At 34.9% G+C, this 25,496-nt stretch overlaps 1 protein-coding gene across 1 annotated transcript in view; it reads right to left on the reverse strand.

Moving 5' to 3' along the window:
* The window catches only part of LOC108972167 (peroxidasin), a 32,452-nt gene extending 8,292 nt beyond the window's left edge, over positions 1-24,160 (reverse strand). Inside the window, exons 1-7 of the mRNA XM_018938676.1 lie at positions 23,879-24,160; positions 16,606-16,821; positions 12,370-12,441; positions 9,890-10,128; positions 7,691-7,894; positions 2,158-2,333; positions 1,040-1,221 (exon numbers count right to left, since the gene is read on the reverse strand). Of these exons, the coding sequence (XP_018794221.1) occupies positions 1,040-1,221; positions 2,158-2,333; positions 7,691-7,894; positions 9,890-10,128; positions 12,370-12,441; positions 16,606-16,821; positions 23,879-24,054 (1,265 nt within the window). The 5' untranslated portion in view covers positions 24,055-24,160. The remainder of the gene's footprint in view (positions 1-1,039; positions 1,222-2,157; positions 2,334-7,690; positions 7,895-9,889; positions 10,129-12,369; positions 12,442-16,605; positions 16,822-23,878) is intronic.
* Between the last annotated feature and the right edge of the window lie 1,336 nt (positions 24,161-25,496).

The raw sequence follows: 25,496 nt of genomic DNA on the forward strand, positions 1-25,496 counted from the left end.
AGTGGAGAAGGACCTGGCTACGCTTGGAATATCCAATTGGCGCCACGTAGCGAAAAGAAGAAACGACTGGCGCGCTGTTGTTAACTCGGCTATAATCCCGTAAGCGGTTTCTACGCCAATTAAGAAGAAGAAGAATTCTTGCGTTTTAGCGGCTGTTTACTTAGACCCCAGATATCAGCTTTTGCTTGGCTATTCCGAAAAAGAATTGGCAAAAATATTGATGCAGCAAGTTTTCACATTGAAGGAAAAGGTTTGCAAATTTAAAAATAAAATTAGAATTAAATATTTCTCAGCTTGAATAAGGTCTTTATTTCCTCCCCACTAGTGGTAAGGATCTAAAAGAGTCTTATTTAAGTTTTAACGTTTGATCATACAAATCAAACAGTTTCTACAAGTTGAACAGTTCACTTCTCACAAACTACTAAGACTATTTTAACCAAATTGGCTCAAAAAAATTCTTTCTCAATTTCGATTTAAAGGTTCTATTCAAAACTACTGAAAGTGCGATGACTCATTAAGTTGGATATTTTCAAAACTGTGTATCTGATATACATATATTAGATATTAAGTAGATTTCTTAAAAATAATGCGATTTAGTGTTGAATATGAATCGAATGTGTCTGGAGCTTGAAATAAACATCATATCCCTAATATAATGACGGTCATGTTATACATCATAAGTTCATTACCATTTTGGTCATCAACAAAAAATTAAACATTAAGCTTTAACTTTAGCTATAATTAACAATACTGTATTTATTACCTATTTGAAGATATCACACCCTTAAATTGTGGGCTCAATTTTATTTGAGGGTTTGGGAAACACCTTGTTGTGAGGATAAAATTGTTACTGTGGTTCTATTAACTATCGAGAAGGAATGCGAAAAGTATTTTGACAATAATTTAAAGAGTAAAAATTTCAAACTGCACCACTAATCAAATATATTTATATTCCTATACAAAGCACTTCTCTGGAAATTAAAATATGTTAAAATGCAATTCTCAATGCAACAAGATACTATTGAAAACCATAACTTACTTTACTTTTACAAGAGCTGAAGCGGTAACACGTCCATATTGATTTTTTAACGTACACTCGTAACGACCTCCATCCGCAGTTGTGACATTCTTGACAAGAAGACTTCCCGATCCGCTAACTTGATATTTATCGTTTGAAAATATAATTTCGGTGATAACTTTTCCATCATGTCTCCATATCACCTGTAAAAAAAAAAAATGGGTTACTCGTCGAACAATACAAATAGATATGAACATAACGTTTATATTATTGTATAAATCGGTACGGATTAAATATTTTTTGTTTGCAGATATGTACGTACGTATATATTTGTTTTGTAATAGTAACTTTAATAGTAACTTACTAGAAAGTACAACTACTACACTCGACAAGTTTTAAACTGACTTCCGTAGTCCAGAATGAATTGGGTTCCACCAACGAAAACACCGACATTAGATAGTATGCTCATCAACCTGTACACCTATTTTATGCAGAAAAAATGGTTGAGGCGTAGAGTAGTTACTTAGCTCAAAAGATAGCCGTCTATTTATTAGAAACCTGTTATGTGTATCGAGCAAGTTCGGAGGTCCTAGATAAAGTTTCATTCCATCCTTGTGCTTGATTTGTTATCGCGCCTTGCTTCCCAGGGAAAATAATTCAATCCTCAGTTATCAGAGGCGTTATAAAAGAAAAAATATTCTTATGGTTTATCGTATGGTTGAAACTTCTTCAAATTAACCACATTAATTAAAAGCTTCGCTAATTTTTTGCTTTCACAAGAAAATGTAAACTGCTGGCTAGAAATGTCTTTCCATAATACATATTAAAGTAAAAGTATTTTTTTTAATTTTTAAACTATTTTAGCAACAAAAAATGGTTTGACTAATAGAATTCTAACACGTGGCAGTGCATATTAAATCGCTCAATATTTGAATGTTGTCAACTGTTTTTCCTATCTTTATTCAATAAATGTACTAAGCTATGTTTGTTTGCTTAAAAATCTAGACCGGTTTCCAGCCAAAGATTTTTTATAATCTGAATAATCGGTTGTTTGGAGATATGTGATATAGTTATCCGATTCGACCGATTCCGACAAATTATCAATAGTTAAACTTTCTTATAATTATATATTAACATACCTGAACATCGCTATGATCCTCTGCCTTACAAGGTATTTCAAAAATTGTTCCCAATATAACCTCTAAGTCATAAGGTTCTATAATTAATCGTGGCTTTTGCTCATTATCATATACTGTCACATTCGCTTGTATTGACACGTTGCCATTGTAGTTTTGAGCAATACATGTATAAATACCTGTAAACATATTTTATGAAATTAAAAAGAACTTATGAAGTGAATATTAAGAATATGTGTGTTTTAATTGACCAGTTATAGCTAAAACTTTGACAAAAACCGAATTTCGCTTATTTTATATTTTCTCTTAAGTATAAATTGTATTGAAATATGTGCAAGAACTGCCAACTGATCGAAGATAAAACATAAAGTTTAAATGGGCGGCAAAATTTTCAAAGCGTTAAAATTTTAGATCTACAGAAATATATCAACATTTTCTTGAATCTATAGAAAACTAGCTGACCCGGCAGCCGTTGTCCTGCGTGAAATTATGTGTTTTGAAAAGAAAAGAATATAGAATTTATCCTTTAATTTTTTGTTTTTTCAATGTAACGTTGCTTGATAAACGGCATTTTTTGGTTTTTGTTTCGGTGTACAGAAAAGATGGTTTTCAAAATCGCCACGTATATCTCACCGTGTGAAAAACATAGCACTTCCAAACTTGACAAACCAAGTTGTGTCCTGTGGATCGTCACTTCAAATGCAAAATGGAAGCGGAATACGTTTGAACTGAAATGGCAAATCATGGGAACTCAAATTAATTCGTAGAATCAAGCATTCTGTCCACTTGTATTCGATAGGTGCGTCACAGTCAGTCGGATTCCATTACACAGGTTCGGCGCATGAAGATTGCGAAACATCATAACGACAGATCCAACTTTCAGACGCAAATGATGCGGTGGCATACCAAGCCTCTACAAAAAATTTAGAAATTCTACTGGATAATTCACGCCATCGTCTTTATTGTCAAGACGATCGATCGATTTCTTTGAGCGCAAGTCTCCCGGAATTTGACTTTGAATCTTCCAGTTTAAGTCAAGAACATCGGTATTTTTTTTTCAGCTAACGATGCGCGTGCACTTAAGGAATCAGAGTTACGATAATTTGGCCAATGTTCGGATAAACATTCGTGATAGGTTCATCTTTCGTGAATTGATAAACGGCGAATGGAATTTATATCAAACCACCGTAAGTATCAACCGGAATTTTTGTTCGCTGTCTTACTTCTCTAGAACTGCACACACCGTTCCAGTCACAGTTCGCAATGATTGAAATGAAGTTGAACCGCGAACATGAATCGAAGGTAGAAACCATCGTAATTTTACAGGTAAATTGTATAAATTCGTTTTAAGGAATTAGTTGAGAACACACCTGAATATCAATCTGCTGGTTTGCCTTCCTTTCTGCGTAACTATTTCTTCGACGATGCATTCCATATACGTAAAGTTGAGAAAACATTCGTAAATGTTAATTTTGTTGCTGGCGGTGTTTTCATTTGCTGTACTGTATTCTCTGAGTTGAAATATACTCTTTGGGCATTGTAAAAATTAACTGCGAGACGCACAACGGTCGAAAAACGTTCATGAATTGTAAAAGTAAATACCATACAAATCGCTTTATTGCAGTTCACGTATCGACCATTTTATACTTGCTGATCTCATCTCGTTCAAGACCAATAACCGCCATGTTGCTTCCTTTAGTGACGTACTTACAAACGTATTTGATCGATTACAACGAACTGCAATACTCAAAATTGATATACATAAGTTTCGAATGTGATTTAGACATAGTGAGTTGCCAACTTCGATATTTATTCTTCTAAATTGAATGCTGAATGTTTTGCCATTGTCGTGTGGTGAGCGACGCCGATAGAGTGGATGTGATGCATTTCTAGTTCGTGTTTCCGAAAGAAAAGCACGTGGATAGTGTTTCGTGCATTTATTGTCAGCCATACAAACCGAAAAGGGATTGTAATGTTCGAGAGGTTCATGGATCATATTGGTTTTCACCACTTCGAATAATACTGGATCTTTCTCTGCATCAGGAATTTCCGCAGAAATGATTTCATCAATTTGATCTTGACTACCATCCAAAGAAGAACGTGTACGTGTGACAAATCTCTCTTTTCCACTCAACAGAGTACATCTAGCATCCAACAGAACCATCAAACATCGTAACTGTTGTTTGAAAAGTTGTACTATGACATCCTGATGACCGAAATTGAACGGCTCAAATGATTCACAAATCAAAATATTGAAAAACAAAAGAAAAAAATTAAAAAAAAATGTGCATAGAAAAGAGTTACTTTTTGGAACTATCCAATTTTCCGACTTTTCCTCATGAAAAGTATAAGGTATTTTTATTTTTAAACCTTCCCCGATCCACAACGAACCTCTAAAAATTTCATCAAGATTGGTGCAGCCGTTCTCTTAGCGAGGGCTGTTTTTAGGGGTTTCCCGGAAATTATTCGAAATTTTCTTGCCATAAAAACCAGCCTTGAACGTCAACGGTCACATTAAAAAAAGGATTATCAAATTTGGTTCAGTCGTATGAAAGTTATAAGCGTACATACATTTTGGCGATTAATTTTTATTTATATAGAAGAAGTACGTGATAATAATGAAATTGCTGAGAAATTTCTAGAATTTTTACGAAATAAACTTAAAATTTAAAGCATTGAAAATGCTCTCTTAAAATCACCTGAAAAAAAAAACGCTTAAATATAATGAACTGTCGTAACCAATCTTGAGATAACACAATCAACAGGTCAGGCTTATGTTCGAGAGTGCAGTCATAAATCAAAATGAGTAATCCATCAGCAGATTATGTTCCTTGTTCTCCCATTTGTCGTATTTAGTGGGGACTTGTGCCGCTGAAACAGTTGACTCTTTTTGCAGGAGCATTATAATTATTTCACTACATCAACACATCGTTGGCTGATCTTAGTTCAACATATAAAGTTTAAGCCCGTTTAAGTCTATGTCAAATCCAATGGCCTAGAATAATTACTCATAATAAGTTTAGCTCCCTGGATGCCAAAGATCAGTGGTATATCATGATATGATATGAGGTCACACCACATCATCTAGTCATCGATCAGGTACCCAAACACACACTGCTACGAATGACAGCAGAAGGGTGTGACAGATGTAAGTTATTCTCATCCCAGTGGATGGAAGAGTTAAGTAGTGAAATACTAATGGATCTTCTCCCAAGGGAGAGCAATACCAAAAGGGTAAACTTCACGAAGAAGTTCTAGGTTAGTTCGGAGAGAATTGGCACCTAACTCACTCCAAGCAGAGGCCTTTATGTATGAGATCAAATCGCTCTGGTGACGGAGTGTAGGGTACTGCTGATAGCCTAGCGGAATGTAACCAAGTACATCTCATCTGGGTGCTCGGACACAAAGGTATAGCCAGGACTGAACTGTGTGATGAGCTCGCCCGCTCCACAGCATCCACTAACGTGGCAATACTTGAACCCTTCATCGCCGTGGGTCCTCTTAACATAAAGGAATTGCTCCGCAAGGAACAAAGAATAGGCAGAGAGTGGCATTGGCAACAACCACATGGTATGCGCCATGCCAAGTTGCTTAGGTTTACAAATGTAATAAACCTCTCTAGTGACAAATTCAGGCTACTTGTCACATTCACCTCGCTGAAGAAGCATTAATACAACATGGACCTAGCTTCTTGCGCAATTTGCCGGTTCTGCAACAGGGAGCCTGAAACACCTGCTGAAGACGCAGAATAAAGGGTGTAGAATCCGTATAGGGATCACAATGCCCCACTAGCATCTAGCAGTATATTGAACTTTTTTAATACAATGGGGCTAGGTGAGTCTTTGTGATCTTGGAGAGGGCACAATAGACCAAAGTGCAATCCTTATTTAACAATCTAGCACTAGAAACGGCAAATCTGATGGTTTGGAATGTTATTGGAAATCGTTTTAATGCTACAAGTAAGAGCTTCAAATTTTCCCGCTCTTTTTGTTTTATCGCATTTTAGATACTTTGGCGAAAAATTGGTCGGACGCAGCTCTACGAAAATTCCAACTTTCGTGAGCTGAAATCCGCCGCTGTCAATAGCAGCTAAACAAACAATAAGTTTGTTTTGAATAAGACTCACAATATAAAATTTAACAGTACGTCCAACATTTTCGTTTTCTAATACTGTCTTTAAATGTATTTTTTATACTCTTGCAACCAGTTATTATAGAGTGTAATTGCTTTGTTTGCCTAACAGTTGTACATATCACCTAAAACTAAGCGATATGGATATTATATAAGTGATCAGGGCGACTAGAGAAAAATAAAAAATCCGATTGACTGTCTGTCTGTCCGTAAGCTGTGGCTGTTAACCGAAAACATATAACGTGCCACAACTAAGCACCAAATTAAGATAAAAAACTGTAATTTGGCGGGGGAAATCACAGTAGCAAGGGACGCCTGTGAGCAAACAATTAATGTACATAAATATCTCCCATACCACTAAACCTCAGCACGAATATTACAAAAATTCCTACCGATTGTGTGGAAATGGATGAAATCGGAAGATAGCACTGTTCACACTTCATATAACAGTGCTGTTCAAAACTACAAAAATCGATTCATTAATAACTAAGTACACCAGAGACGTTAAAGATTATCGTCGGAATGGTATGACAAGGCTTTATAGGAGTCGTGGTAAAAATTGGACGACGGACGTTGCAGCGCTAATTTTTTGTGGTGAAATCCCATATCTCGATCGATTTCGACAAAATTTCGTACATGACATTCTTTTCATATTCTTATGTCACGTTGTACAAATGAGAGAAATCGGACAATACCTACGCCTACTTCCCATATAGCACATCTTATGATCAAAAATTGTCCACATCCAACCAAAACTATTCAAGCCCATAGGTACCGGATATGTAGACCATAGTACCTATAGTTGAATTTTGTTCGAAAATATCGTTCAATATCTGAGATATATAATTGAAATTCAGGGGTAGTACTCATATATAAAATTGCTTGGATTTCGATCTTTTGGTTAACTTTTTACACCTTAAAGTATTTCCCTGGCTTTGATTCTTGAAAGTTGCAAGAGTATTAAATGTTCGGTTGCACCCGAACTTAGCCCCTCCTTACTTGTTTTAAGTAGGGTTTGATCACAGTACTGCTGCGTATGGTGCCAGATCGCTAAAGTCTGTTCCGAATTGTGTTTAGGGACACATCTATCTAATCCATTTTAAACAAACATTTTTTAAACATTTTCTTAGACAGACAGTGGTTTCTTCTCACAAAGGAAAACAATAGTTTAGTTTTTGTTTATGTCACGTGATCCCTCCCTCTTCCTGGGTTGTTATCAACGTTTTCAGTTTCTCAATAATGGTGAACACCTCTACCTACCTCAGTGATTGCTACTGTCAACGCATTCAAAAACATTCTAAGGAGTTGCGTAAGATTAGACTATATAGATTTTGTTTTTTGAGACATTCTGGGTGTTCTTTAATTTTATTTATGCCCTATGATAGAAACATTATACCATACAAACCTGTGTCATTTTTTATTACATTATTTATATTTAATTCGGTGTTTTCATTATCTAGAATTTTGCGTTCATCAGTTTTTAATGGTTTTCCGTTAAAATACCATTTTATGACTGGTTCAGGTTCACCATCAGCATCGCATTCCAGAGTGACCGATTTTCCAGCAACTACTAATTGATTTTCTGGAGCCAATATAATTTCTGGAATATCTGAAAGTAAGAAAGACCAAAAACAAAAATTAAAATACATACATACATGTATGTGGTATTAGGAAGTTTTGGTATTTCACCGAATCGATTTTACACACTTCAGCACAACATATCTCACAAATTGGACCTTATATATGGCAGTTTGACAATTATTAGGTATGTAGGGGCTAGAGAAAATATTCACAGACTGAATTTACAATACAATAATTTTATAATAAAGCATTAAAATGTATTGTGCGATTGTGTCGAATAATATAATTATATTATAAGATTAGTAGGGTTTGAAAAAAGGGGAAATTTTCGAATACAAGGGTAAGTATCAGGTGAACCACAAATTAAACTTCAAGTGATTGTAATTTATTATTAAAATAAACTAGCTGACCCCGCAGCCGTTGTACTGCGTGAAATTATGTGTTTTGAAATGAAAAGAAAGTTGTCAATTCATTTTTTTTTTTCAATGTAACGTTGTTTGAACCAAAAAATGTGGTTTTGGTTTCTGTTTCGATGTACAGAAAAGATGGTTTTCAAAATCGTGAGAACGCCACGTGTGAAAAACAAAGCACTTTCAAACTTGGCAAACCAAGTTGTGTCCTGTTCCCATTTCCAATTTTTAGCGAATGTCTTTGGCAATGTTATTTTTGTTCGATGGCTTACTTCTCCAAACCTTGCACACACCGTACCATTCACAGTTCGCAATGACTCAAATAAAGTTGAACCTCGAACATTAATCGAAGGTAGAAACCACCATCATTTTACGGGTGTTACGGGGATATCAATCTACTGGTTTGCCTTCCTTTCTGCGTTACTATTTCTTCGACCATGCATTCCATGTATGTCAAGATATTTCCGAATAGAGCAATGTGCTCGCAAACAGATCACTGGCGAAAGTTGAGAAAAAACTCGTAAATGTTAATTTTGTTCCTGGCGGTGTTTTCATGGGTTGTACTGTATTCTCTGAGTTAAAATATACGCTTTGGATATTCTCCAAATTAACTGCGCGACGCACAACGGTCGGAAAACGTTCATGAATTGCAAAAGTAAATATCCTACTGAGATGCTGATCACATCTCGTTCAAGACCAATAACCGCCATGTTGCTTCCTTTAATGACATACTTACAAACGTATTTTAAATCGTATTTATTGTCAGCCATACAAACCGAAAAGGGATTGTAATGTTCGAAAGGTCCATAAATCATATTGGTTTTCATCACTTCGAAATGATTTCATCAATTTGATCTGGTGTAACCACCATTAAAAGAAGAATGTTTGCATGCGGCAAACCTCTCTGTTGCCACTCAACAGAGTACATCTAGCATCCAACAGCACCATCAAACATCGTAACTTTTGTTTGAAAAGTTGTGCTATGACATCGAGACGATCGATTGTTGATTGACCGTGACCAATACGTAAAGTTTTCAGTGAATAATTTTCAATAATTTTTCTTTGGAATAGCCGGAATAAAAAAACAAAGCGCCCGAAATTGAACGATTCAAATAATTCACAAATCAAAATATTGAAAAACAAAACATAGTAAAATTAAAAAAAAAATGCGTATGGAAAGGAGTTACTTTCTGGAACTATCCAATTTTCCGACTTTTCCTCATGAAAAGTATAAGGTATTTTTATTTTTAAATCTTCCCTGATCCACAACAACTAACATTCGCTCGTTTGTATGGGAAAAAGAAAAGGGCTGTTTTTGGGGGTTCCCGGAAATTACTCGAAATTTTCTTAAAGTAAAAGCCATCCTTGAATTATCAAATTTGCTTCAGTCGTATGAAAGTTATGAGCGTACATACATTTTGGCGATACATTTTTATTTATATATGTAGATAAAATTTTAGATATTCTGCTATAAAACTAAAACTGTCCGAAATAGAAAATATGATAAAATTTTATAAATCTGAATTGCTCAAGAATGTGCGAGATGACTATCAAGAACAAGTTCAGCTTTCAGTGAGATATATGTATGTAGTTATAATATTATTTCTACTTACTGCATTCGAAGTTCTGTGGTTCAAGGGTTGCGAACTTTTTATTCGTTGCTGAAGATGATCCGCACGATAGTATGATTTGATTAATAGTTTTTTCAGGTCCGTTAAAATATTTGTTCCATAATGCATGCACCGCACAATCGCATGTTAAGGGATTGTTATCAATTTGTAAATACTGTAACCTTGGTAAGTATGTGAATTCGTCGGATGGAATATTTACAAGTTCGTTATTATTCAAAGATCTGAAAAATAAAGCACATAGTTGTGGTTAACTGTTGCCAAATTATTAAGAGCATATATATACTTATGCCCAATATTATTTATTCTCAATCGGAGAGACCCGCCGGGGGAAGCAGACAAGAGGAAGACCTCCACTCTGTTGGAAGGCCCAAGTGGAGAAGGACCTGACTTCACTTGGAATATCTAATTGGCGCCATGTAGCGAAAAGAAGACACGACTGGCGCGCGGTTGTTAACTCGGCTATAATCGCGTAAGCGGTGACTACGCCAATTAAGAAGAAGAATCGGAGGAACAAAAATAGGAAAAACGTTACACAAATTAAAAAGTTGACATACAAGAACCTGATTCGTAGTTCGTATTTGAGCTATGGCTGTAGTCGTTTGATCTGAAAAATTGTTTCGGAAAACTAAGTGCTGCTTTGGATAATGATCTATGCGTAATTTCGAGAAGATATCTTCACTAATAAAAAAATGCTCTATAAAAGAACATGATTTTGATGGTACGATTCTGCCAAATGAGCAGCTTATTGTAGAGAAAAGGACTCACTCCCCACATAACGGTACTGTTAAGCGCGATAGGAGCAGTTGTGAAAATTGGACGATAGGCGTGGCTCCGCCACTTTTTGGTGAAATCTCAAATGGAACCGACCAACTGATTTCTACAAAATTTAGTATGTGGCCTTCATATTAGTATGTTATACTGTGAAACTGGACGAAATCGGACAACAACCACGCCTTCTTCCCATAGAGCACAATTTTAAATTCCACTTGTATCAGTATCCAGTACACAAATCAAGAACCAATTAATATAATCGGATTAAACTTTGCACGAATATTTTCTTTAGTGTGTGCCACCTTATAATCAAAAATTGTTTAAATCCAATAAAAACTGTTCAAGACCCTAGGTACCGAATATTTACTCCTCAGTGCCTATAATTGATTTTCGATCGAAAATATCGGTCAATCTGTGAGATATATAATTGAAGTTTAGGTATAACCCTTCTCTGATAATGGTATGTATGTATGTCGAAAATGGGTTGAATCGAACCAATACTTCCCTTAGTCCCATATACTGAATATAAATATTTTAGAACTTCTGGGTGCCTTTTTACCGCATACGAGTAGATGTGAGTTATCTCAATGAAGATAAAAGAGGGTGTTTAACTCATAACCTATTGAAACTAATAGTAATCTAAATTAAATGTAAACTATTTTGCTTTTAAGACACATAAGCTTAAAATAAATCCATAAAATAAACTAATGATGGAGAGAAAAATAAAAGTTAAATGCTTGCTCCCTATATATATATATATATATATATATATATATATATTTACAAAAATTTTGCAACTATGTTGGTTAAATTGAAAAGTGATTATCAGGTGTTAGAAACTGCACTTTTTGATACCAGAGTCAATATATGTATATATACATATATAAGTACCTATTAATAAATTAGAAAGAGCTTTAAAAGGACATATTTATCGGAAGAAAAGACTGCAATCTTTAATGTGTAGTAAGATAATTTTTAATAATTTTAATACGGAAGAAATAAATAATATGTTTATAGTGATTAGGAAGTTTTCTAAACTATTTTGAATTGTAAAATACATTTGATCCTTTATATAAAAACAAATAAAACTTTGCAAAGAAGAATTATCATTTTCGAAATGATTTTTTTGTAACTGATGATGACAATTAGAGAATATCAAAGATTTAAAAGATAATTTCTGTTTTTTTTGTCTGTATGAAAAAGCAATTTGCCAATTAACTTTCAGCAAAATGTGGTATGACTCTAAATTCTTTTTTATTTGAGAGTTATTTTGAAAGTAGAAACCAATATATAATCCTTAAATAATTTCGAAATACTTTTAAATAAAAGTTCGGTAAAAATGTATTTGTGTAGATAACGATACTATCTTAGTGTATTTTTCTCATTTATCGACTTATCGAAATATGGCACGATTTTTAGAAATTGCATCCACTATACATAATTGAATACTCATACAAGCTATGGAGTTCTGATAGACTCAAAATGAAAGTATTTTTATCGATACCTAATCTAATTTACTTCAAAGGTATATTTTAGTTTTAAATTAAACTTTGTTATTAATTATCGTTTAATTGTAACCCAAAGCAAGATTATTTGCATATTATATTATTTTCAATACAAATTAACCATGCTTGGGAACGAAGCTACTTTTTACATTTGACAATTTTATACAAAAATGAAATATTACTTACAAATAGCTAAGATCCAGTAGATGTGAGAATGTTCCTTTGTGAATTTTTGCAATAATATTATTGTCCAAGTATCTGCAGATATAAGAAACATAAATTATTAAAAAAGTATTTTTATGATTGATTAGATATTAAAAATAAATATACAATAATAATTTGTCATTACCTCAATTTTCTGGACGTACTCTATCAAAGTAAAGTGCATCTTTTACTGATAACGTGTTGAAAATTGTTGTGCGTGGTGCTGAAAATCAAGAGATAATGATTTCCGCTCCTCCCGTTACCTGATATTAACACTCGATTTATAAGGGAAAGTAATTATTCAGAGCAACTCTGATAGAATAACATTATTTGACGGAAACCTAATTTCAATTTCAAGAAATACCAACCAATCGAATTTTAAAACATGGATTAACCTCCCTCAACATATTTACTAAAAATAAGTATACTTATAATAATATACCTATTTACTAAAAATCGAGTGTTGCGCAATGCAACTATAAATAGTTAACACTAACTGTTTGTGGAAGTAATTTAACGGTTTTAATTTATTTATATAAACGTAATTTTTTCCATTTTAAATGTTTTATTTTACGATTTATGTATGTTACACAGTTGTGCAACACTGTCAGATATTTTAAGTAGTAAACTGGGTTGAGCAGCTTACCGCAAAGCGAAATAAAAGTATGCCGGTAACTATAACCCAGAATTACACAACTGGGGTGTAGAATTCATATTTCATATTTACGATGCAATATGGAAACATAATTTCAAAACTAAAACGACTGAAACTTATTTTATTTTTTGGAAGGAATATCCTTGGGACCATTGTTTGATACAAATTTTGCCTCAGATTTTGAGAAGCAATAGACATAAAGTGTGGTCATGTTTTTCGTTGACGTAAATAATATTCAAAAATTATACATTGTTATTATTTTGGGAAATATTCACAGCTCTCAAACTACCTTTGTTTCGTAATCGTCGGTTGATTCGCTTATTAATTACGCATTATTTTTTTGTAGGCAACAATGGCGTTTTCCAAGAGATTTAATTCGTATCACGATAACCTGGTTTTCGTATAGTGCCAATTTTTAAATACAACAACAAACATTCAATAGGCAAGCACAAAGAATTTTTTTCGTCTGTTCCTCGGCACTCACTGAGCGCTCACTTGACGGATGATAAGAAAAGCAAAGAAGTACCACTATGAACCTCATAGAAATAAACTGCGAAAACCGTGGACTGATTTGTGAGATTTTGGGAGATTTTGAGAGGAGCATATTCAGCAAAGTTAGTACTTTCCTTTTTATAATAAAATGGGGAAATAGAACTAAGACAACGATGAGGGGCATTGAAGTTAGTTTTCCCTAATAAATAGGGACAGTCAATACCTCCATTAATAACATTGAAAACAAATGAAAGGCAGAGAACGGGCCAGCGCTTTTCCAGTAGTTTCAGATGTAAAAGCAATAAACGAGATGTATACGATGGTATTGGGTCAAAGAACTTTAAGGAGCGGAGAGCAAATTTAAGAAAAATCTTTTGAACATGCTCGATTCTATTAATTGACGATATGCAATATGGTCTCCAGATGACCACTGCATACTCCAAAATGGACCGAAAAAAGCATGTATACAGTAATTTCAACGTGTAGGGGTCGGAAAAATTTAAAGCATTGCGACGGACAAAGCCGAGTACAGAGAATGATTTAGAAGTGATATAGTTGATGTGACTACTGAAAGAAAATCTGTTGTCAAAGATTAACCTAATATATTTGATTTCAGTAACGCATTTTAGGACGCAATTAGAAATATTGTAACTTGTGGATAAGATGTTATGTAAGCAACCATAAGAGATCTGAGAGCATTTATCTAGATTCAGAAAAAGCTTCGATTTCAGGCACCAATCCTAAAAAGTATCAATATCACATTGAAGTTTGAATACATCTTGTTGATTTTTGATTGTTGCAAAAATTTTTAAGCGAAGTTAGCGAAAGAGAAGCAAGAGGAAATGTCATTGACAAACAGCACAAAGAGAAGTGGACCCARGACGCTTCCTTGTGGTACTCCTGAGGACGCAATGAATGTATCAGATGACACTAAATCAACGCTGACAACGCATCGTCTATTGTGCAGATATGATATAATCCACTGCAAGAAAACCCAGTGAAATCCTAAAGAGGATAATTTTTTAATTAGAATATTGTGTGAAACTTTATCAAAGGCTTTAAAGAAATCTGTGTAGACACAATCTACCTGAAATCCAGCGGAGAATAATCGCTAAAACCCGCTAAGTTTGAAACAGTGGGGCGCCCAGAGACAAACCCATGCATATTGACATTAATTATTGATTTTACTGCAAAAAATAATTTATTTTTAACAGAATACTCAAAAATTTTCGAAACAGTTGAAAGTTTAGAGATAGGCCTGTAATTGGAGACTACGTCTTTTCTACCAACTTTCAGAATAGGGGTAATGCATGTCAATTTCCAGTCAGCAATAAAATTCCCAGAGGAGAGAGACTTATTGAAGATAAGCATGAGAGGATATACCAAGGCAGTAAAATTTTTTATAAGTACAGACGGAAGCCCATCCAAATCCAGTATGGGAGAAGGCTTAATATCATAAATAGTCTTGGTCCTAGGTTTTACAAAATTCCAAAAGAACTCACTTCGACTTGATTGTAGACTCCGCACTATTAATAAACCTTTTATAGAGAAACTTATCCAAATCAATAAACAGTTTTGTGTAGTGCTGGTATTAAACAAAGGAAACATGAGATTTAGTTGCAGAGAATTTTCTGTAATATTTATTTCTAAGATTTTTTAAACGTTTGAGGTCCTTAGTGTACCCAAGGCAACTTATATGGTTGTGTATGTTTGAGCGGGATATTGTAATGTCAAAATTCCTTAATTGATATCTTAAAAATGGAGAAACTATTAGCTGTATCTAGTCCCGAAAGTAAATCCTCCCACTTAATTTCACAAAGCAGATTATTGAGTCGTTCAAAATCACAATATGCAAAATTAAACACAGGCCCGTCAGTAGGTTTAACAGGAGCAAAAGGATAAGTGTCCACCTCAAACGCTAGCGGGGAATGATGAATGGTGGCCGGATTAATTGAAGAGAATCCGTCAAAAAACCTAAATTTTAAATTATCACCGAGAAAGACTAAGTCAGGAAAACGATCGAGACTATTTGAATATGAGTTGATTGTAATCAAATTGAGACTAAGCAAGCTATCAATGAAAAATAACTGCTGAGAAGACGAAAGATTGGAGGGAATAAGAGCAGGACTATAGGAACCAGACCAGACGATATTGCTTAAATTAAAGTCACCCAGAACACAAATATTATTCTCTTTCACCTTATATAATACCAGCGAGAAAATATCATTTGCGTGCGACTTATACATCTCTAGAGGACTATTAGGAGGGATGTAAGAGACTACAATGAACAGAGCGTCATTAATACAAATACATAGTTGGTCCAGAATAGAATCATCATTGTCAAGCATAATTAAACGAGGGCGATATTTGCGATGAACTGCTAGGAGAACACCACCCCCTCTTAAACAGCCAGTGTTTTCATGATCTCTGTCCTTACAGAAAACATAATAGAGATTTAAATCAAAATATTCACTATCAAAGTAACTGTTTCTAACTAGTATTTAAAGAGATTTAATATGTTGTTTGTTTAAGAAAGAGCTGGTTTTTATGTAGTGTATTGTTTTGCTTAGCAACATCAAATGTCAACTTACATACATGCATATATACACATTAAGAATTTCCGGCAAATACCATTTCAACTTTGATTTGTTTATTAAATATACATATATAATGATTTAACTAGTGCAGAACACGCAACCCGAATAAACATGAGGTGACCTGTGAAACATTTGTTTGAGAATGTTTAGTAAATTGCTTTTATACCCTCTGCAATATATTTAAGCTCTATGCCGCGTTCTTGCAGCCCATAAAATGTGGTCCTCTTTCTGATCAAATCAATATCTTCAATATAAAGAGCAGCAAATACCTACTTATATAATATTTTACTGGTGTCATCACGTCATCAACTTTCAAAGTGTTTTACTTTATTCAAATACACACTTGAGTTTCAAATCGCCCTGTTCTCTACTTTAGAGCTTTCGAATAAACTTTTTCAAAATAATTTTCAGCAATAACAAATAAACTGATTGGATAAGTAGAACACCTAGGTTAACCTTAGTACTTTTACTTACATGGCTTTAACATTTTTGAGTGGCTTAAGCAAATCGACTGGAATGTCCTTAAGCTTATTATTTCCCAAATATAATTGCTTTAAATTACTGAGGTCCACAAAGGCGTTTTTGTCTATTGTTGTTATGCCATTGTAGTTGAGGAAAAGTGTTGTCATAAAAGGTAATCCACGAAAGGCAGCAGCTGGTATGTCATGCAAATTATTATTACGCAAATCTCTAAACAGACAGAAAATATATTAAAAATTAATTAACGCATTTTTTTGTGTTTATTTATTTACTTATAGTTTTTATTTTTCTATTGTACAACCAATCTTATAATTATAATTATAAAAAAAAATTAATTTCATTTAAATATTTGATATTATTATTATAAAAAAAAACGTTAAATTCGACTTTACCGAAGCTTTACCAAAAATGCGGGAAATATCATGATAATGAAATTAAGTAATTTATAGATTCATAAGTATAGTATATATAAATTAACTGACCGTTCAAAATCAAGATACATATTTTTTTATTACGTTCACTTGATTTTGATAAGGCATCTTACATAATTACCACTGTTTATCTAAACTTAACCAGAGATAGTATCGTAGTAGCCCGGGATATACCAACCGTTTCGAACGAAGAGGTTCGAGAAGCATGTGGTTGGTTAAACCTATCTCCGGGCCCAAATAGAATTCATAATATGGCGCTAAAACCAACGGTTATTAAGAACGTAGACTCTTTTCGAATAATGTAATAAACATTCATTAGGGAAGGTTGCTTCCCTAAGTTATAGAAAAAACGGCATCTTATATTACTGCCAACGTGGCGGTTCATCCCCCAATCAATTTGGATTTCGAAAGTCAAGATCTGGGAAACGATGGAAGGGTGGAACAATACAATACTGTATGGTTGTATCTATCAATGTCAAAAATGCATTCAACTCAGCATCCTGTCATTGCATGGTGACTGTTCTAAAAAACTTTAAGGTGTTTCCGTACCTGTACAAAATAATAATTGTCGGCGATTTTAAGTAAGGTAGGAAAACCCGTGAGACTGCTACATTCAGTTTACGCAGAATAAAAGAAGTTAATATCCCTACACAAGAACAACCCTTAAACACCTGGGAATTGTCCTTGACGCAAGAGTGTTCTTTAAAGAACACTTCACCTACACCCTTGAAAAGGCTTCAAAAAATGCAGAGAATTAACCGGAATGGTGCTTAACGCCCGTGGACCATAGCAAAATAAGAGAAGACTCTTGGTTGGAGTTCTGAAGTCCGTAGCGCCGTATGGCGCCAAAGTGTGGGAAAAACTCTCGAAACAAAATCATACCGTCATGTTTTTTTTTTTTTTTCATTTATAACACTTGTGCACTCAGAGTATGTTCCGCATTTCGTATAATGTCATAAGACGCTGTCCTTGTAATCGCGGACTAAAAAGTCGCTGGGAAAGCAGTCGAAATGGACGTCGGACGTTCCGATTCCCAACATGACACATGGCTGAAATTCTCACGACACAAAGTTGTTTCAAATCATATTTCAAACACGAAAATAATGACATATGCCATATTTGCTCTTTAGAATAAACTAGCTTTGCCTTGCGGCGTTATCAGTGCTTTATTAGGAAAAATTTTATATTAACAGTAAAAACAATGCCACATTTTCGGAAGCAAAATAAGAAGAGTTGGTTATCCTTATGTAATTGTTTTTTTGTCTCGGGTCGTAGAGATTTTGATATAATTTTCTACAGCACATATCGGTAAAAAACATTGCGCAACTTATTGAACTCTGGTTAAATAAAAACGATTTCTTGCTCTCGTCACACGCGAGTAACCCACGTACAGTTGCGGAATGGGTGCGCAGGTGAATTCTGGCTAGTTTTAGAGATTGTCCTTGAGTTTTATATACTGTTATAAAGAAAGCCACTTTTAAAGGAAATTCTAAAAGTTTGAATTGGAAAGGTAAGTTTGTGGGTATTATAGTGGTTATGGGTATCATTATCCTCCTTTGGCCCCTACAGAAATAATGGTGGCTCAGTTATACGTAACCTAGTGCCGTTGCACAGTCTGAGCGCGTCCAGGCTATGCATCAGTATGACAGGCTCACTGACTTTGAGTCTGAAGTTGTGGTAGAGTACCACTAACAGGTCGAGGGAATTTAAGAACACTTGTCATCACCCACCACACGTGGAACATGCTCTAATAATCTGTTATTAATTTTCTCTATCAATTCATTTATGGGCGTCTGGACAGCTCTTTCACACAACCTTTCCTCGTTAGTCAGGTTATCTTCCGACATAGGCTGTCAAAGGTTATTTGATTCGACATTCGACCTTCGCTTCGACACTTGATCATTGAAAAACGTTTATCTCATCTGCCGCGGTACTTCGTTCGATAATCGGCAAAGTTTACCGGAAATCACCAGCCAATTAAACCTATCAAGACACGATTGCTCTGAAAGCAACCACTTTGTCTTTGCACAACCAAGCCAGCAGCAAGTTCAGCAAGAAAATTCCGCCAGTAACCCCAAGTGGGTCCAAGAAAAAATACCCGTGGTTTGTTAATAAATTGGCTTTTGCTCCGACTCTGGTCGGTTGACTTGAATTCCTAAAGCTAGACAGCTTTTCCGTTTTTTGTGAGACAGACATACTGAAATCGGGCAGTAATCCTTCAACCATCACAAAACTTTTATCTTATAATAAAGCGTTTTTATACTGTCCAACAACTGCTTGGGTTGGCGAGTCCGCAGGTGCTTATCATAATCGCAAAGAACTCTCTCAATGTAATCGCTGACCTTCACAACATTGCGTCGTTCCCAGTTCCCAACCCCATTATCTCACATGCCTCTCTGAAAGTGACTTTTCCTGCCATCTATGATTTTAAGTGCTTGAAAACTGGAGGTGCCTTGGATTCAGGTCATCAGAAGCCGTACACAATAACACTCAGTGTGTTCATAAATATATGAACATGAAATTCTTATTACATTAAGATTGAATTATATGTAGAACATTATACTTTTGACACAAATTCATTAATACTCGTACATGAAAATACACATGTAAGCAATAAATTAATTAAAAAGTATATACAGTTAACTAAATGTCAAGTGTAATGGTAAGCAACAAAATTGTAATATAAGACTTACTCATAAAAATGTGAAAATCATTGCATATAAAAGAAAACTCATAAATTAGAGTATATATAATACTAATATTACTATACAAAACATACATACTCCAAATATTAATGCACACAAGAAAGAGATAAGAAAGTATCAAGCGTATGTATGTACGTATGTGTATAAATGCGTTAGATGCACTAATCTAAATAGCTGTAAAATATCAATGCGTTGGTATCTGAAGAATGCAATAAAAATAAAATAAACATTTACACATGTGTATGTACACTAAACATACACACATATACATATGTACCTCGTTAAGAGATTAGAATTAAGAAATTTATTGACGAAACAAATTTAAATAAAGAATTTCAGAGTCAAACGTGAACTCTCACAGTCCGGATTAAAAATAATTTTTTTCCTGTACAAAGTATGTTATGTACCTGGTTAAAATTCTACCCAGGATATCTAAGGCTTTTACATCAGGACAACCGTCGACAGTTGGTCCCTGCATCTGACGTTCCCATTCTTTTTGTCATACATTCCACGTTCGACACTTCTACATAGAACAACGTCCGAGCAAACTCGGCTCGGATGAAAAATGAGGTGAGGGTAGTAATAGGCGGCGTTGCAAATAGGTCTCGCAGGTTTGCCTCCGTAAAATACACGCCCTTGCTGGTTGGGAGGTACACAGTAAGATGGTTCACTGTTGCGTGCTTTTTATGTAACGGAAAACCGAAAATTTTACATTCCTCTTCGTTACTACTAAAATATCGGCTCGAGCAAATCATCTGCATCTCATCTTTTGGGTCGATCATGGCGTTACTCTCCCGTCTTACGCAGAAAATGAGCGGACACACTTCTCGCGGTGCGTCTCAGATATGTATATATGAGCAATATATCTTGCGGCGCCCTACGCCTATCCAACGGGTAACCATTTTTATTCGTTTTCTTATTTTTTATTAGCGCGTATAGAGGTATTCAAGGGGCCGTACGGTTCTGTACGCCATATGGTTTGTCGATCATTCCTTTAGTAACGGTGTCATATAACTCTTTATCTTTGCAAATTGTTAATTGCAGGGGCCATTATATAGAATGAGTCAAAGTCGATGAAGGTTACTTTTTTATTTGCATTGGTTTGAGGGGTATTAAAGTGGATATATTATTATTGCCCTTTCCAGTAAATCAATGGGTACTGTAGGGCATCATAATATCGGATGATGTTGGCAATCCTGATAGCAGAATCATCGAACACCGCAAAATCGCAGCCCTAATTATTTGATACGACCTATCTTATAAGAACGCAATGTAAATTATCAGCCAACACCGCATCTATTGCGTATTGAGCAATGTCAACATTGTTAAAATGAAAACAAAACAAGAAAAAACATTAACTTCAGTTGCACCGAAGCTAACTACCCTTCACAGGCGCATTTCTGTAAGTAATTATGTGTTCAGTTTGTATGGAAGCTATGTGCTATAGTTATCCGATCTGAAAATTTTTTTCGGAGATTATATTATTACCTTAAACAGTAAAAAAATTTCGTGAAGATACCACGTCAAATGTGACCGTTTTCCATACATGAACTTGATTCCCTTCGTTCAGTTTGTATGGCAGCTATATGCTATAATATTCCGATCTGAACAATTTCTTCAGAGATTACATTGTTGCCTCAAAATATAATCTATACCAAATTTTGTGAATATATCTTGTCAGATGTGAAAGTTTTCCACACAAGAACTTGATTCCGATCGTTCAGTTTGTATGGCAGCTATATATTATAGTGGTCCGATATCTGCAGTTCCGACAAATGAGCAGCTTCTTGAAGAGAAAATGGTGCTTGCAAAATTTCAAAACGATATCTTMAARACTGAGGGACTAGTTCGTATATATACAGACAGACGGACATGGCTAAATCGACTCAGCTCGACATACTGATCATTTATATATGTACTTTATAGGGTCTCCGACCCTTTCTTTTGGGTGTTACAAACTTCGTGACAAACTTAATATAACCTGTTCAGGGTATAAAAAGATGGCTGATTTCTACGGGGTCAACTTTTGACAGATTTTGCTTGCTACGGGCGGAAACTCATTGTATGCGTTCGGAAACATCGTCCGTCTTGTGGGGCAACGAGCACCGAGAAGCTAAATGGGACAGATGGCTCAAGGGCAGTGCAAAATAACGAAGATTGAGTTAGTGGAAGCCCTCTTCTCGGGCATGGACACCGAATCAAGCACACCCAAGCCATCATTTGATAGAGCAGGACAGTTACCGGAGTCTCGATTCTGAAGTGCAACGATGAGGGAATCCTTCTGAACCTACGGGAAGATGAGAAACTGGGAATGGTGAACCGAAGCAATTCTCCATACGTACCCAAGGCACAGCTGGTTCCGAAACAGGCGTGATGGGTATGGATCATTCGCCTAGGTATAACGACAGAGTCCGGATGTGCCGACTAGCGACTAGAAGGTGTTAAGCGTGGCGAAATCATATCACGATAAGATTTGGGGCAGCTAATGGAAGACACAAACAGGGATCTTAGCAGGCAGATACTAACTATTAGGCAAGAGACTTGGACGTTGTGGTATGACTCATAATACAGCTTTTTATTACGTTTGCCCTACGCTGCGACTCAAGCACAACACGAAGCTCCATTGGTGGAACAAGGAGTTCGGGTCCCGCAGACACAGAGTACAGGCATTTTTAAATTGATCCCCTAAAGTAATACAAAAACTTGACTCTCACAACAAACCGACAACCGCTTGGTTTCATTCGCAAGAGATGCAACGAGTGAAACTAGTCAGTCCGCACTTTCCAGACTGTACGGCAGAGATAATGAGATCCCCAACTCCTCTCTCACTGGAAGTGAGAGACCAATTGCTAAACGTCAAAACCTACCRAACTTYGACAGTTGACTGGATTGAGTAGGTTTTGACGTTTTGCAATTGGAATGACTGGAACGGYCAGATTGAAATTATACCAAAAATATATGTGAACGGAGGAATTTATTGCCGCCGTTCAAGATCGCTAAAAACAAATTAAAATTATGAAAATCAAAGAAAATGTGAAATTTAGATATATGTATATGTGATCTGGTCTACGAAAAGGGAGCTAACGTGCGAAAACTAGTTTTCTGGGAAACAGCTGTTAAAAAAAAAGCATCTCATCTTCCATGCGAATCAACTAAAAAGTGAAAAGTGATTTTTTGACACCTAAGCCCCCTTTCCGTAGACCAGGTCACATATTATGAAACGTTTTGTAATTTGATGCATAATAAAATTAATTTTCTATTACAAAAGATTAAAAACATTTATTAATTTAGAACTAACAAACTTAATTCACCTTATTAAGTATTGAAATATCGAAAGTCAGTTGTTTTAATATATATATACATATATTAAAAGTCCATTATATACTAATTTGCAATCGTAATAAATGTTGGGTATTTTAATTTAAAATGTCCAAAAATTCTTATTTGGTGCGATCTGGTCATAATGGAAAATGTTATAAAAAACGCTTATTTTGAGGCGCTCTCACACTGGAATAAGTTGGGCATCCCATTATCCCTGCTGTATGGACTCGGTAAGTTCTAGCTATGAAGAGAATTATGCAGTAATCTTTCAAAAAAATATTAAACTGACGCACAAATATGCGAGTTTTACTGGTGTTTTTTAAACTTGTGATTTTTAATGAGACAATATTTTTTCGCAGTTCTTTTTTTTGACAGCTGTTGTTTTGCCATTTCATAGTCACTAGACATTCTACGAAACAACGTTTGTAAATTGTAAAAATGTATTACCAAAATAAAGGTTCGGTTCGGGCTACGTATTATGCGCTGCGAAGTGTAGCGATGAAGCTCATTTTTGGTTGAAAATTGCACAACTTGTAGTGATAATAATCCATAACATTAAATTATATGTGTTTTACTTCTTTTTGAAAACCACGTGTCCAAAACAAACATCCTTTACTGGTAATATGCCACATATAAAATCAAAATTTGCTAATAACTACTAAAAATATTTATGTTTTTTAATTTTTGTAAAGTCAAGTCGAAACCTTTTTTAATGATGCTATGTTTTCACTTTTATTTTGTATAATAATTTTTTTGATAAGACTTCAATGAATGCTGTCTGTTAAACAATCAAAAACTTAATTCACTTACATCATCTGGACATCATTGCTGATATTCTCGGGAATAGAATCCAAGCCTGCTTGCGCGCAGCGCATAGTTCGTACATGGCAAGTACATCCTATTGGACATTTGTTATTGCCTACCTTACCGGCGGTGTTTTCATATATGCAAAACAACGTAAATATAATCAAAAAAGCCTTCTGCATTCTAAATTCAGAAGAGTACACTAAATGAAATCTAAGCTTTCCAACAAACACTTTTACATTAATGGAATGTCACTAAGTTAATTATTACAGGAAACAACGCAAACGGCTCTTAAGACGCTTTAGAATAAACTGTTAATTAAAACAATGTTTACTTATAATTTTTATGACGAACTTCCTATATACATACATGTACAAATTAATGTGTGTGAAATCACGACACACATTTACAAATATACATATGTTTTGATAAATTTATAGTGAACGATATATACATAAGCACATACATTTTTAATATACGATAACATATACGTATATGTATATTTATACGTGTATACACCGCTTAGGATAAAAATTTTCTAATTCTTATCCGCGCACATTAGGCTGGTGACCAAACTTTTACAACTTCGCGACTTGACTCATACCGTATAATTTTCTACACATAAGGAGTTACGAAAAGGATTTTCATACATCAAATAATATGACCTGAAGAATTGAACACACACTGCCTGCTTGTAAAAGGTATAGAGATTGGACTGTAACCTTTCCAGCCCTCAAATAGCGAATAAAAATATCTCAGTGCTTTTGAAATTATACCGAAAACATCGGTAAATCTGTAAGATATCGGAGCAAAATTAAGTGGAAATCGGTTCATACATTTCACCTAACTCAAATACCTTATATAATCATTTTGCAACATACGGTTAACTTTATAGGTACAATTAATATTATCAATTTATACTGTATTTTAAATAATTCCTCGTCTTGCGGTTTCATAGTGACTTCTTCTTTACTGGCGTTGACACCGTTTCGGCGATTACAGCCACGTCTTTTCGCAACGTGGCGCCAATTGGAAATATCAAGCAACGCCAGGTCCTTCTCCATCTGATCTTTCCTACTGCGTCGAATACTTTCCGAGCTGGAGTGTTTTCCTCCATACGCACGATATGATCTAGCCAGCTCACCCGCTGATCTTGATTTTTCGATCTCTTAACATATTGGTATATGTATACGGTTTTGTATTTTGAATATGTATCACTATATACTGAATTTATATTGATTACGTTAGAATGATGACGATTATCCCTTTTCGCATATTAATCATTATTAATCGAGACGAAATCCAAAGCCCCCTATTTAACATTTAGTTATGCGAATTTTTTATGTCTACCATATACATATGTACATGCTGTATGTATGTATGTTGTTCAAARCTTCCCTGCAGAGAAGCATAAAGTTCTTATTGAAAATGTATACGAAGGAGGAATGTAGAGCTTGTGCAATTTTCTGCTAGGTCTTTTCACATTCAGACCACGTGAATTTCATATACCACGAAATATTTCAGTGATAATGGGTTTGAGAACTGTACTTTGTGCTGGTTCAACTGAATATATCTGATAATTCCGCCGGTTTTTACACAAAAAAAATTAACTGCTTAGTTTATT

Source organism: Bactrocera latifrons, unplaced genomic scaffold, assembly GCF_001853355.1.
Source record: "Bactrocera latifrons isolate USDA-ARS-PBARC rearing strain unplaced genomic scaffold, ASM185335v1 scaffold_381, whole genome shotgun sequence".
NCBI lineage: Eukaryota > Metazoa > Arthropoda > Insecta > Diptera > Tephritidae > Bactrocera > Bactrocera latifrons.